Raw genomic sequence first — 15,555 nt, 5'->3', positions numbered from 1 at the left:
AAAGAAAGCTCAATATTTAATAGGAAACTGTCCCTGTCTCATGGGCTAGTAGAGAATAGCAGCTGACATTGTTACCACATCATACTTTTCATACACACAGTGCCTGTCAAATAATGAATGGAGGTACTTAATGAAACTGGACAGCTGTTCATTGCACAAAGGCCATCAATACTATCAATCCTTTCTCTAGAGCTTCAAAGTCAAAGCTGGCAACTTAAGAAATCTATGAGTGAATGCTTTGATTTATTGGGCATCTTCTTAATCTGTGACTTGCTGGTCTTACATGGGAATTTGAAGTACTTAGCCTGCTACAGGCCTACCGAGATTAATGAGGATAATCAAAGGACCATGATTTACAGAACATATCTTTAAAATAGCTTCTCTGGGGAGCCTCACTTTTTACAAGGCTTTCAAGATTTTTAAGATCCAATTGGGTTATAGCATACACTTCGTTGAAATACTGCCTGCATGATATGATAATTTAGCCAATATCTGAAGAAATGTCCCATCAAGTGTTTCATCTTTTACATGCTTTTCATTGAAGCTAAAGGGAAACTGTAGTCAAGGTTTGCTTACCACTGCAATGAAATAACTTTCATTTTGAAGTTGAATGTGGCCTGTAGTGTATCTTGAATGTGATCTAGTAAAAATTGCACCAAAGAAGTAATGAGGTTTCTAAAAATAAGAAACATTTGGGGGTTAACTCTTCATTTTAATGTCTACTTTGGTTAGCACGTGACAAGATATAGCTGTTCAATACTTTGAGCTTTAAAAGAAAAATGTTCTAAAAAGCTCTTAAAGAATAAGTAATGCCTGACTTTTGCTAATATTTGGCAGTTACTGATTATACTGTGGTAACTGATTTGTTCTGTAGAGTTAAGCAGAAAATCCTTTTGAATCAAAAAGTATTTCTATGCTTTGAAAATGGCATTAAAAGCATTGAAAAGGTCATATTTTGAGACTGATGAAATAAAGATCAGTCATTCTTATCGAGGTGATCAGAATGTGATTGAGAAGTAAGCCTTTAAAACTTGCCTAGCACTTTTATAATGCAAGTCTGAGATTCACAGTGTCTCTAAAAAGTAATAAATAACTTTTAATGTATGTGATTATTTTCCTGTATAATTAAAGCTATTATTTAGACATCCATAATGATTCAAATGAACCTGAAACTCAGAAGGGAGCATAGTGTTAGTATTAGAAATTAGCAGCTCTTTCAGCAAAGGCCTCAGACTGGCTTCATTCCCAAATGGCTGTAAATGTTTTGGGTGTCTTCATGGAGATATTATCATATCTCTGCATCTCAGCTTTCCTGTATTAAAAGAGTGATGATATCACTTTTATCCATATGAGAATCAGTAAAGATTCATTGACTAACACAGAATAAAGGATAATCAATTTTGAACTCTCTTAAGATGAGTGTTATTTACACTCTTGAGAAATTACTTAGATAATCAAGTATGATTCAATTAGATATTCAGCTTTAAGTATATTTTATGTTATTAAAAAAGGAAAGAATTTATTCTCTTTAAGAGAGCTTACATAGTTTTCTTTCCTTTGAGGTGGGTCAAAGGTGGTCAAATCAATGAAATCAAAGCACTTTTTATTTTGTGTTTTCGTTTCTAGTGAGGTATTTTTATTGATTTTTAAAAGAAAAATAAATGACAGCAGAATGCATTACAATTCTTATTACACATATACAGCACAATTTTTCATATCTGGTTGTATATAAAGTATGTTGACACCAATTCGTGTCTTCATACATGTACTCTGGATAATGATGTCTATCACATTCCACCATCATTGCTAACTCCCCCTCCCATTTCCTCCCACCCCTCTGCCCTATCTAGAGTTCCTCTATTCCTCCCATTCTCCCCCTCCCTACCCCGCTATGAATCAGCCTCTTATATCAAAGAAAACATTTGGCGTTTGTTTTTTGGGATTGGCTAACTTCACTTAGCATTATCTTCTCCAACACCATCCATTTACCTGCAAATGCCATGATTTTATTCTCTTTTATTGCTGAGTAAAATTCCATTGTATGTATGTATGTGTGTGTATATATATATATATATATATATATATATATGCCATATATTTTTTTATCCATTCATCTACTGAAGGACATCATTTTTTTTTGAGAGAGAGAGAGAGAGAGAGAGAGAATTTTTTTTAATATTTATTTTTTAGTTTTTGGCGGACACAACATCTTTGTTTGTATGTGGTGCTGAGGATCGAACCCGGGCCGCATGTATGCCAGGCGAGCGCGCTACCACTTGAACCACATCCCCAGCCCCTAAATTGTTTTATTCATATAGACACTCAATAAATATCTCCTCTTTCATCAGTCAGACTATGTGATTACTTTTTCCAATCTAGCCTGATAGTTTAAAAACTTCATGACTATAGTTGGGGGTATAGCTCAGTGAAATAATACTTTCCTAGCATGGGTAATGCCCTGATTCCATCCCCAGTACTTAAACAAACAAAAACGCTCATCATCTATGAAAAAAGTGCTGGTAGCAATGTGGAAACAATAGTATTTGAGTAAGTTAATACACCTCTTAAAGTTTTGGTGGATTTAAATTTGATTCCTAACTCCACTTAAGATTAGCTCCACTCATGAGTGAGAACTTATGCATGTCAAATATGTTTCTTTATTTATTATGTATGGTTATATGATGTCTGTAAAACAAATTGTTTCAGAAATGTGTGATATAAAGTGTTCATAAGCCTTCCACAGACTTTAAAGGGATTGTAAGACTTGTCCTTTTAGACCCATTTAGCGGTGAGGATTGAGTTTGTTCTACAAACAAGAGTTTAGAGGATACAAACATTAGCCAATATTATTTAATTTTGCAATTTTAATAACATTTTATTTTAAATAGACTCATAGCCTATAGAACATCATATTTGGGGGTAGAATGGATTTAATGATTGAGTAGGTTCTCTCTCTGTCTCTTTCTGTCTCTGCCTCTCTCTTTTCATCTCCCTCTCTCTAATAACATAATGACATTATGATCAAAGATCTCATCCAAATTTTTGGGAGGAAGAGGTTGCCTATGATATATAACAATGCCAATTTTCAATGTAAAACTAATATGAATTGTGACATTTGGGTTAATGTGACACTTTATTATATGAACAAATTAGATAGTGGTGGAAGTGCTGATAACACTCTTTTGAAATATCATCAGCTATAAAGTACTGCACCACTGCTTTCTTTATAAAAAGAGCTTAAATAAATCTATTTAATGATCCTATGCATTTTCTTCCCTCCATGTAACACTATATTCCTGCCTGCTATAATCTGCAATTATTTCCTTTTCCCTGAGGAGAACATTTCACTGAAGAAAGAAAAGCCATTTCAGTCACAATCAGACGCTCTATTCCTGAGACATATTTTATTTGTAAGGACTGAGGATGACTCTTTTTGATGACTAGACTATTTTATTATTGAAGAGTAATGATTTCGTGCTTCTTAAAATGTGTCCTGGAGCCCATGCATTCAAGACATCACCATCAAAATATGCACATACATGATTGATTACCCAATTTATTGGTGATATTGTATGTGCCATCATGGTGCAGTTTAAATGATTTTGACAAGTACAGAAGAGTGTCATTGACAGGTGCAGAAATAAATGATGGGTTTAAGCTATCAAATGTTTTTACAGCATTTCACTGAGTGGCAGGTTGATAAATTAAAATTACAGTTGTAGCATCGGGCCTGAAAACACAACTGCTTTAGATTACAAAAATAGTGCTGTGGAAACTTTGTATACTCTCCAGAGAAGTAGCCTGAAGGGCCCTGGAAAAAAAAAATGAAGCAAGTGCCGTTGCTGAAGAAATCATTAATTTTGTGGTGGCACTGTCTGAGTCTAAAACAACGACGACAACAAGAAAAAATAGATTTTTAGAAGAGGAAAATTGGCTTTATTTCCTTATTCCCTTTTCCCCCTGGAGCTGTATAGAAAATTGAAACCACACCATCAAAAGACAGGCATTGGATTGGCTATTAGTGATTCCAGGATGTCTGATGGTCATATTTAAAGCTAAGGGACCATTTCTCATCAACATTTTCATGGTTTCTACACTGTTCCTGGACTTTGGCTTTGTCATCTGTTGCCATTATCCCACCCAGCCCAATTGACAAACCTCAAAGAAATCACCCAATCAACTTACTAATTCTGATATTCTTAAAGAAAAGGATTTCACCTGACATTTTCTTCCATTCTTATTTGATTCTCTTCAATGTTGTTTTTTTGAAGTCACGCTTCAACTATAGTGTAGCTTTCTAAGTGGCTATACTATGGCCTCATTTTGGATGATATCCCACTTCAGTTAAAAACAAAATAAAAGGGGCAATAGACATGAACCAATGACTCTACTTTATCCATAAGATGGCAGCTAACTCAGTGTATTAGTATAATTTCTGAATTCATACCCTATCTTAACTTGCCTATCTTGCCTCTCGTGTCTCTTAATGAACTTCTCAAGCTTGCTAGATGGGAATCTTTGATTTGCTTAGTGTGATATCTTCTCTCCACTGTTTCTCACCTACTGCATTCTCCCAGGAATGCCAGTCTTAATACCTCTCAAATGAATTCTTGCATCTCTTAGGATAAACACAAGTCCTACTTAAAATTTTTCCTGACCATCTCATCAATTTCTTTAACTTCTCAATTCCTGAATTAAGACAACTCCTTAATTCCTGCAAATAATTTGACAGTATTCAAATAATTTCGCTTTTACTTTTTAATGTTCTGCTACCCAACCATTCATAGATCAGCATTGCTTTTCTTTTCCCATGATTCTATTATTAAAGTTTTTAATATCATACTCCTGATAATCATTGCATAGAATATTAGCTGCGATTGCTATTAATTTTCTGTTTACTCATTGTTAAACAGACACTGTCCTGAGCACTTTGAGCATTGTTTTATTCATAACAACCAGGAATTAGATGCCCCTTTATGTGAGAAAATAGACCATCAGATGAATTAAACTGCCCATGCCACCTATTAAAAAAATGTTAGAATATCATTCAAATCAAGGAAATCAAATCACAGAGTTTGGACTCTTAAAGCAGGTGGCTAATAGTATAATATATGGTATATGTTACTAAATGTAAGGTTTCCTATGGGTAAAAAACATGGGTAAAAATAAAATATGAATCTTTAACCTAATTAGAATGCTAAGGTTAGCAGGGCACAGTGACACATGCCTGTAATCCCAGTAGCTCAGGAGGCTGACACAGGAGGATCGCAAGTTCGAAACCAGCTTCAGAAAAAAGAGAGGTGCTAAACAACTCAATGAGATCCTTTCTCTAAATAAAATACAAAAAGTATGGCTGGGGATGTGGCTCAGTTCAGTCCCCATTGCCCCATAAGGTTAACAAAGTTTTCATAATAGCAGGAGTATATTGGCAATACAAGTTCAAGACTGGGAACAAAGGGGGGAAACATCATTCAAAGAAAATTATTTAATAAAACATAGTTGTTAGCAATTAAATGATTAATTTGGAGCTTTGCCACCCGACAGTGCTTACTCCCTGTTTAGACTTAGCAGAATAGATTTCATCCATCTCAAGAACATTTGAAATCCAGGTCTAACTGGCATGTGATCAGCTCACTCACAGAGCCAGTGTCATAAAAGAGATTATTGTATTAATTCTAGTATTTTTGTCTTTGATGTACTCTTACAGATCTCCTAAGCAAACCTGGGAAATAATATATTCTGAGATATATCAATATGATTTTTAGTTTGTTCTACATTATTTAAATTATTCTGATACAGTTAAAAAAAAGTCTGAAAAAATTTTACCCTTGTGCTAGTCACTCTCATAATAAATTTACTCTTGAAAAACTCATTAACTGGAAGACTGGTATAATTCAGATTTCAATGCCAAACTACAATGAATTCTACATTGAAAGTCTTTTTTTAAAGAAAAAAGTTATCTTTTTAACCTGCTGAAGAGGTGAGAAGAGATAATTCATGCAGGAATTTTCCTTTGGTCCCTTCAGTGTATTTAACAAGTGGCTCAGTGTTTGCGAAGTGTCAACAGTCACAGTGCTTGTACTTGAAGAGAACTCCTGCATTGTCTTGTCAAGTCCTTCTACAATGTGAATCCCAGACTTCAAATGAACAGGATTTTCTCACATCTGTATTTCTCATTACAAAGCTGTAAAAAGCTTTTTAAAAGCAAGACTGGTTTTAAATTAAGATTTATATCTTAGAATCTTAATTGAGATGATCACTCTGTTCTTACTTACTTTTCTATATGCAAAGTTGATGCCTGTTTTCTTCTAGCTTATTTCCAAAATCAGAATCTGATGCTTCCTAAAAGGAAGTCTTTGTAAGCAAAAAGTTTTATTAATTGCTCTAAATTGCTACCAGGATAATTAGAATATTAGCCATTTAGTACTTGTTTAGCCCCCAAGCTTAAACACCACACTAAAATAAATGTTGCTCAACTTATTTTGTTAATCTTGAGTGAGTGACTTGGGCAAGAAGTTTAATATTTAAGTTTATTTTATTTATGATATCAACATACTTAATATGATATATTCATAATGAATTTATAAAACCTTTCAAATATAAAAGAACAAATTTATACATAATATTTAAAAATGATTTTCATTAATACTTAACAGACATTTATTAAATATTTAATATTTAAATTATATTTAAAGTTCTTTAAGATTTATAATATAATCCCAGCCTTAGGTCTTGGACACATCAAAATGAGATTTTATGCACCTTAGCCCAAGCAGTTTGGAGATGTCCATGACACCATCTGAGTTCTTTGCATCTGTCCTGGTCTCTGATGGGTGAATTCAAAGGCAGTCCTAGATCAGTGCTATCAACTCCACCATATGCATTTCAAAGCAGAAAGGGATTGTGAGAAGTTACCATTCAGAGTTATTAAGAGATTCCAGAGAGCTAAGTGTACATGAGGACTTGTGCATGGGAAGCATGTATGTATGCTCACTTTCACTGCATCATTGTCCTGGGAACAAAGTCAGACGCTGGGATGAGCCTTCCTGCCTCATTCTAGGCACATTATGGGAAAACTACATTACATGAGGCAAGGAGAGACTATAGTTTCTTTTTTCCTAATGATATTATTTTATTAATAATTTCTTCTTGCATATGAAGGAAAACTTTTCTTATTTCAATGTATAGTCGTTGTTCTAAGATCTGAAAATATATAGTTCTAAGATCTGACATTTCACCTAACTTCTTTTTACAAATCCCTTGATCTTGTTCAGTAAGCAAACATTTTCTTTGATATTTTTTACCTACTGGTATATTCAGATTTATTTTATGTTGTGAAATTTAAAATTTTTATTCCAAAATTAGTGTTGCACATTTATCAGAAAAAAAAATTTGGTTCCTTTAAGAATAAATACACATTTAAAAGTATCAGTATGTCTATACAACAAATTTAAGTGATAATTATTAGTGTTTATTATTAAAACCTGAAACAATATCTGTAATAATCTTGTTCATAGCTTATTCTATCATAATTTCTATTTTTCCCTCTATTATAAATACTTCTGTTGGTGTTCACATGTAACTCAAAGCCCTATCTATAAGAATAGAGCTTTATCATCCACACTATTTCAGAGATCTCTGATATTTTAATAGAATTATACATATACCTTTTAGAACTGTAATAATAGCTAACATTTATGAGCAATACCTATGTGACAAGTACAGTGCTAAATGTTTCATCAAAATTATCTTATTTAATCTCCATTTTACAAATAAGGATCTTAAGCTTGGGGGTTTGAGTAATTGCCTAAATTAATGCAGTTAGCTTGTAAGTGTCAGATTATGAGGGTAAAAGCCACTTTTCAGAAATACATATTAACAAACATTTTAGACACTTGGCAGGTGATGGGCTGAAGTATGCAATATTTGGCAGTGATTTGTTCATTAATATAATGCATACACTTTTATTGATTATAGGATTAAAATTAATGCAAGGTGTACAGGGGACGAACTCAATATCACATACTGATACCATAAACTGTAGACCATGCACTTATTCCCTTTCACATGTGACTATAAATTTGAAGTCATAAATCTGAATTGTAGTTGTTACAATAGACTTCCTGATGCCTGGTGGGTTTATATGTGTCTATTATGTTCATTTTCACCACATTTTCTTGTTGAACAGGCAGGGGAGAGATTCATACATACTTTCTGACAAATAAAGTTTTTAAAATAATTTTTTTTGGGATCAGCAAATTTGGTTATAAGTTACAATATTTGGTCAGCAGAACCACTTGAGTTGCATGCTTTACCCCAGTTTACTTTTAAAATGTAGAAAAAGAGCATCAATATTTAATTAGTGTCATTCCAGTATTCTTACTTTAAGTATTTGTCAAGTTATACTTCATGGTTGTTTTCTAAAGTTTTCCTCAGGACTCTAATGCTGAGTGTTCATCTCCTGATAAGTTGTAAACAAAGATTACTTAGGGTCTGTCCTTGTTCAATAGAGGCATGTAATAAAAAATGGATTCCATCTTAGAGTAGTCATGAGAATAGGAGAGGTGGCAGAGAAGCTGTATTAAGTGAGGCATGAAGGGAAGTTATTTCAGCCCTCTTGACTCAATGGAGACACATATGCATTCAAAATAAAAGATTTCTTCAGGTTTAGAGATTTTTAACAATAGGAGCTGATGATCGATGTAGCAGAGTAGTATGCTTTAACGATTTTTTGTATCAAACCAACTTGACCTTTCATTTTTCATGAAATCCTGCAGGAAAATGCACATACACCATTTTTCCCCTTCCACCTTTCCTAACAATTATTTTGATTTCCATGATTTGAATGACTTTCTGAAATGCTTTTATGAGGAGTAGGAGGGAATTGGGAACCATTTTTTTCAACGTGTGATAGAAATACTCCAGGACTGTGAGAAAAGTAATAAAAGAAAATTGATCTGATCATTAAAATATCTAGCTCCATCTCATCTTTCTGGTCACTAAGACAAAAGTATAGTAGCTGCCTATATGTAACTTTTTTTTCCCTATCAAATATAGCATGATTTCATTTTTATTGGAGATCATATCTTTCAACGCTTTTTGATACAAAAACCAACTGTAATCAGAGTATGCAATTTCCCTTCATAAGAAATTTGAATACATGTCTAATAATTATTTGATAGAACAGATAAAAACAATAAGCTTATTCTTAATTAGTTCTAAATGCCCCAAAACAGCACATGTACATCCTTGTCAACAAAATATTGACATAGGACATGCACTGTGACTCAGAACAACGCCCATCAGAAGAGGCAAGCACTTGTCTTACCCAAATCTGCCTCAGGGTTCTTCAGCTTCTTGTTCAGAGAAGCAAAGAGTGTGAGTCAATTGGAGAAATAAAGTTAAATGACAGAAAAGGAGAAAAGATATAGGTTTTGAAGAAAGCTTTGGAGGAGAGCGATGAAACACTAAGTAGCATAGACTAAAAAGAAATAGTATACAAATGGGTAAACAGATTGGGAAGAGTGCAGCTGTGGTTTAGGGGAATTTTAAAAACCCAATCTGTGCATCTTTCCATAATGAGAATACGGAAATTCACTTATTTATTTAGCTTTTACAAAAGATGTAGCATTTCACATGCATCCAGTAGCTGAATTTCTGAAGTCACAAAACAGCTGAGGAGCGTTTTAGTTAAGTCTGTATAAAACAAACAGAGCAATGTGGCATGCAATGATATGTTATGGTTTTGAATATGGGGCTAAACGACTGCAAATATCATCTCAGAAGATCTTGTTAATTTGAATTAAATAATTAATATTTAAAATATTTAGACATACTCACCCAACAGACAGGAAAGGCTCCTTTGATTCAAGTCTATGAAAAAATATATGAAAACATTTATTTTAATATAACAATTTGCTGTACACTCAAAATTGCTTTTACATGAATCTGACTCATTGGATGGAAATACATGGCTTAGCAGTAGAAAATGCTGTAAATAATATATTAAAATTTAATCTGAACTAATTCAAATTATGGCTGGATAATACATAGGCGAAGTAAAATGAGAGAGCCTTGGAATGGGTGACATTTAAATAATATATTAAAATGAAAATAGTGTTAGTCTAATTCCAGTGTGTACTCTCTGTATCTTATTTTCTTTATTCGTGATAATTTGTGGAACTTTCAATATAACTATTTGAAGTTGTAAAAGCGAAAAAATCTATAATGTTTTCAGCTACACATTGGCTGAATAATTGATTTTGAGGGTAAATACTCTATGATGAAGAGAGAAGCAGCATGTCATATGTGGTCATTTAGTGGCAGTAGCTTTCTTGGGGTGGGGGATGTGGTAGTGTTGGGTCATAGATTAGGGTTCTTCTTCCTAAGAACTGGGTATTCTCGCTACCTCATAACATATCAAAAGTGAAGTCTAATCCTGAAGGTTCTGGATAGTTGTGACATCTTGAGAAAGCTACTTAAAAAAAAACACTACAGATTATTTTTCCTCATCATAAAATGGGCCAGAATTGCTTCCAGCTAATAACTGGTATTTTTTAAAAAGAGAAATAAGACTTGAGAAGATCCATTTGTACATATTTTCAAATTAATAAGTAAGGAGACCACTTAGTTGGCATATATTGGTCATGTTATTTTCATTGTGGGTTTCTTAATGTACAATTGTGGTTAAATGTAGACAAATACTGAAGACATTTTAAATACATGCTGGTTTCAGGTTTTAAAATATTTAAAAATATATGAATGGTTATACGGAAATGTCAAGAAATTTAGTTCTGTAGCATTACTGCATATCAACTATTTTACATAGTAAAATGGACAATTAAAGTGACTGTCTTAGAATTAGTTTAAATCACTATTTTGTTTTTACTTCATTCTGTATTTGGAAAAATATAGCTTATTAGAATTATGCCTTGGTGCACGATGGGAAGAGGTGGCATGAGTTTCTTCTGCATGCCATCTTGCTTTGGGTGAACAATCATAGCAGCAGGGGAACTTTTATAGGGAGCCAGTACCCTAGCAATCCCCCTGCAGAGCTGCAGGTGGGGGAGAAGATAAAAACAACAGTTGGTGCAAACAGTTTAGAGGCGCATATTTATGTAACCTTTTCCTTTTGTAGACTCCAATGTTATTGACATCTCTACCTTCATGTAAATGAATTCCCATAATATGTTATTTTTCTTATTTGTATTATAGATAAGCCAAAAGCAGTAGGGAGAAAAAGTTGAAGATAAGTAATAAAATATTTGGCTGCACTTGCTTTACAAAACATGGCAAGTGCCAAGTGATCTAAGGAAAATGACATGACAGAAATTAAAGGGATTCTATATAAGGACTAAGAAGACTGTTTACTTATTTGAACTATCACGATAATATCACTTCTCCCTCATTTTGGTCTTATAACCCTTGAACAGAAGATAACATGTGAACACTAATGGAATTCCTTTTCTCTGGACTTGTCAATCATTTCAGCCTATCATTTTTCAGATTTAGGGTGTGTGTGTGATTGGCTTGTGTGAAATGATACCGTCGAGCCACCCACACCATATATTTAAGAACTATATTATACAAATTCCTTTTGGGTATCATAAACAACTGGAATAAAAGCAAGGCCCACTACATTTTGTCTTTGCTCTGAAATTGTCCAAACGTTGTGTTCAGAGAGTATTTGAAATAGTAATTATTGATGAACTTTTCTTTTTTTCTGAAGGACTCAGACATGTTGCTGTGGATGGGAACATAGAGGGACACATGTCCCACTGATCCCAGTGATTCCTATGGCTAGTTTAGCTAGCTAATTAGCAGCTCCTTCTCTACTGTTTCACTTACCACTTTGATTGTCTCCTTCCAAATGTTTAATATCATCAGAAGAGAACACAGTTTTCAAAATAATGTTGGATTGAGAGTTTTGATTAATTCTGTCTGTAAACGAGGGATTTGCAAACTTTGACCTACTGATCAAATCCTATATACCATCTTCTTTTACACAAATCACAAATTAAGAATGGTTTTTACATTTTTAAAAGAGGTTGGAAAATATCAAAGGAATGATATTTTGTGACATGTGAGAGTTATATGAGATTCAAATCTTAGTATCCCCAGTAAAGCTCATTGGACTCATTGTAATGCAGCCATTCCATTTCATATAAATATTGTTTAAGGATTCTTTTGTGCTACAGAAGTAAGTTGAGGAGTTAGTTGTGACCAAGACTTTATGTTCACAATCCTAAATATTTGTTATATGTCTTTTACAGAAAAAGTGTGCTAACGCATGTCATATAATTATCTTATTGGAAGGAAATGGAAATAACTTCTTAAATTGAGGCAATTCTTATTTTTAATGCCTATCAAGATTTCTCCCAGATTTAGCAATTCAGAATAATTTGAATTTCTTTCTACACCAACATTTCAGCCTCTGAACCTACTGACAGCTAAAATGCTATTGTAATGACACCACCTTTCTTGACAATTTCCACAACCACAGGAAAATGCCCACACATTTTCGTGCTTCACAAATGTGCCCACACCTTTTTTGCCACATTGTTCTTTTTCTTACTCAATGCTTTATTATAGAGAAATCATCTATTTATTTTGCAGACACATCTAGTTTAACTTTGCATTGGTGCTTTTGAATGTTCTATTTCCATTCCAGAATACTGATTTCCTTTTCTTCCCTTTGCACAATCTAGTTATCTTCCAAGTTTCTCCTTTTAACTCCCTCTAACAGCTTCATCTTTAGGGACAATTCCATCTGAGCTTCTAATACTTCCCTCCATCATTATGATATATTTTCAGGACAATAGTTTTGGATTGAGAAGTGAATTTAGAGTCTGAGTAAGACTGGTAAAAATATATTTTTTGAATTCATTTATTTGTTATAATCAGTTATACATGACAGCAGAATACTCTTTGATTCATTGTATACAAATGGAGCACAAGTTTTTGACTTCTCTGGTTGTACCCAAAGAAGGGTCACAACTATTCGTGCAATCATACATGTACCTAGGGTAATGATGTCTGTCTCATTCCACCATCTTTCCTATCCCCAGACTGGTAAAAATATTAAACCTTTATCTCTGCTTAGATAAGAGACTCCCAATAGTTTTGTGTTAAGCCTGCAATAGGTCCAGTCTGGAGATGCTCCATAAACTGAGCAGAAATAAGGGATAATTGCTCATTAGTCACTCTAAGCCACAGAATATAAGTCCTAGGTACGAATCCCAAGCATATTCCATGCTCACCTGCAGAGCTGGAAACCTTGGAAGGGAACCACCATCCAGCAACTACCATATGTCTCATCTTCAACATGAAGATACTGCAGAACACGTGACAACTGACCCAGGTTGGGTGAGGATTTGCTTTGTAACTGGTTGCTTAGTCATGATTCATTGCATTGAGTCAAGTTCCTTAGCTTTGATATGTTTCAGAGAACTTGACCACTCTCATCTTCCTCAAGTATATAGCAAACATCCTAACCAACTCAAGGGGTTACTGTGAAGAATAAGGAGTTATGTATTTAGAGTATCTAGCACAGTTCCTGGAACAGAATAAACCCCTATGGTCATTTGCCAAAGACAAATTCTTAATTTTAAATGCAGAAACTGTCTGAATGTATGAAAAGCTCATTTCAGTAATTTTAGTCTCTTAAACTGAAAAACAAAGCACAGGAAGAAAATGAGGAGATACATCTCTTTGGAGAAAATTGTTCATCAATTTAGTTTTAGAAACAGGTGATTATATTGCTATATGCCTAGAGAGAACTTTCCTAAGGTTGTTTTACAAGGTAATTGTTTTGTGAAGAAAGGGATTGATTTTATCTTTCTTAAGATTTACTTTTCACAGTGAATTTAATAATACTTCATTTAGGACCCACTAGAATTTAGGAGCAGAATAAGATAAACAAACCATAGCCTTCAGAAAAAGTAAGAAATAGGAGAGACATAAAATAGAGCAAGAATGAAGATCGATACGTGGTACTAAAAGAATTATAACATTTCACACTTAACAAAAAAATAAGCTGTGTTTATTAAAGGCCAGGTATTATTCAAAATGCTTTTGAAGTACTAATTTATTTAAAGATTGTTATACCCTCTGAAGTAGTTCCCATTTACAGATGAAGAAACTGAGACCAAAAGATGATAAGTACTTTGCCCAAAGTCACAAAGACAATGGCTGAGTTAGGATTTGAATTTAGGACTTCTGGCTCCAAAGTTCGTGCCTCATGCCTCCCATCCTGGGCTATATCTCAGATCCCCTTTGTGTGTGTGTATATTTTTGTTCACATGTGCCTTATGGCACTGTCATACTTTCTGTATTAATACTTCTGTGCTCCACTGGGATATCTCATCTGGTTTTAAATGTAGTCTACATGGTACCAAAAGCAATTACAGATTCAATGCAATTATTATTAAAATTCCAATGACATTCCTCATGGAAATAGGAAAAGCAGTCATGAAATCCATTTGGAAAAATAAGAAACCCTGAGTAGACAAAAAAAAAAAAAATTCTTAGAAAAGTGAAGCAGGAAGCATCACAATACCAGACCTTAATTATACTGCAGAGATATAGTACCCAAAACAGCATGAAGCCAGGCACAGTGGTACACACCTATAATCCCAGCACCTTGGGTGTTTGAGACAGGAGGATCTTGAGTTCAAAGCCAGCCTCAGCAATGGTGATAAGCAATTCAGTGAGACCTTGTTTCTAAATAAAATACAAAATAGGGCTGGGGATGTGGCTTAGTGGTCTAGTGCCCCTGAGTTCAGTATGGAGTATCCCTCCTACTTCCCCCAAAAACCCCAGCATGGTATTGGCAGCAAAAACATGCAAGAAGACCAGTGGAACAGAATAGAAAACACAGGGACAAACCCGCATACAAACAGTTATCTGGTACTAAACAGAGGTGCCATAAACATACAACAGAGGAAAGAAAGCCTCTTCAACAAATGGTGTTAGGAAAACTGAAAATCCATATGTAGTAGAAAGGAATTGAACCCCTATATCTCACTCTGCACAAAATTCAAATCAAAGTGAATTAAGAACCTAAGTATTAGTCCAGAAACCCTCCACATACTAGAAGAAAATGTAGGCCCAACATATTGGCTTAGGAACTAACTTCCTTAATAAGACTCCTAAAGCACAAGAAGTAAAATAAATAATCAATAAATGGGATGGGATCAAGCTAAAATGCTTTTTCACAGCAAAGGAAACAATCAAGGGTGCAAAGGCAGAGCCTACAGAATGGGAGAAAATCTTTACCACGTGTACCTCAGAGCATTAATCTCCAGGCTATATAAGAACCAGAAAGACTTAACACCAAAAAGCAAATTACCAAATCATTAAGCGGGCGAAGGAACTGAACAGACATTTCACAGAAGAAAAAAATGCATTTGGTCAACAAATATATGAAAAAATGTTCAATATCTCTAGCAATTAGAGAAATGCAAATTAAAACTATATCAAGATGCCATCTCACTACAGTCAGAATGGCAATTATCAAGAATACAAGTAACAATAAATGTTGGCAATGATGTAGGG

General features: G+C 34.0%; 1 protein-coding gene across 16 annotated transcripts in view; it reads right to left on the bottom strand.

Annotated features, from left to right (window-relative positions):
- The window catches only part of Ralyl (RALY RNA binding protein like), a 650,608-nt gene that overhangs the window by 103,272 nt on the left and 531,781 nt on the right, over positions 1-15,555 (bottom strand). For 8 of the 16 annotated variants that reach the window (XM_048782745.1, XM_048782744.1, XM_048782747.1 and 5 more), the window contains 2 exons: positions 9,841-9,873; positions 577-675 (listed from right to left, as the gene is read on the bottom strand). In XM_048782745.1, the coding sequence (XP_048638702.1) occupies positions 577-675; positions 9,841-9,873 (132 nt within the window). The remainder of the gene's footprint in view (positions 1-576; positions 676-9,840; positions 9,874-15,555) is intronic. The other 8 variants (XM_015485923.2, XM_048782749.1, XM_048782753.1 and 5 more) reach the window with 1 other exon arrangement.

This window comes from Marmota marmota, unplaced genomic scaffold (assembly GCF_001458135.2).
Source record: "Marmota marmota marmota unplaced genomic scaffold, marMar, whole genome shotgun sequence".
NCBI lineage: Eukaryota > Metazoa > Chordata > Mammalia > Rodentia > Sciuridae > Marmota > Marmota marmota.
This window is presented reverse-complemented; position numbering and strand designations above follow the sequence as displayed.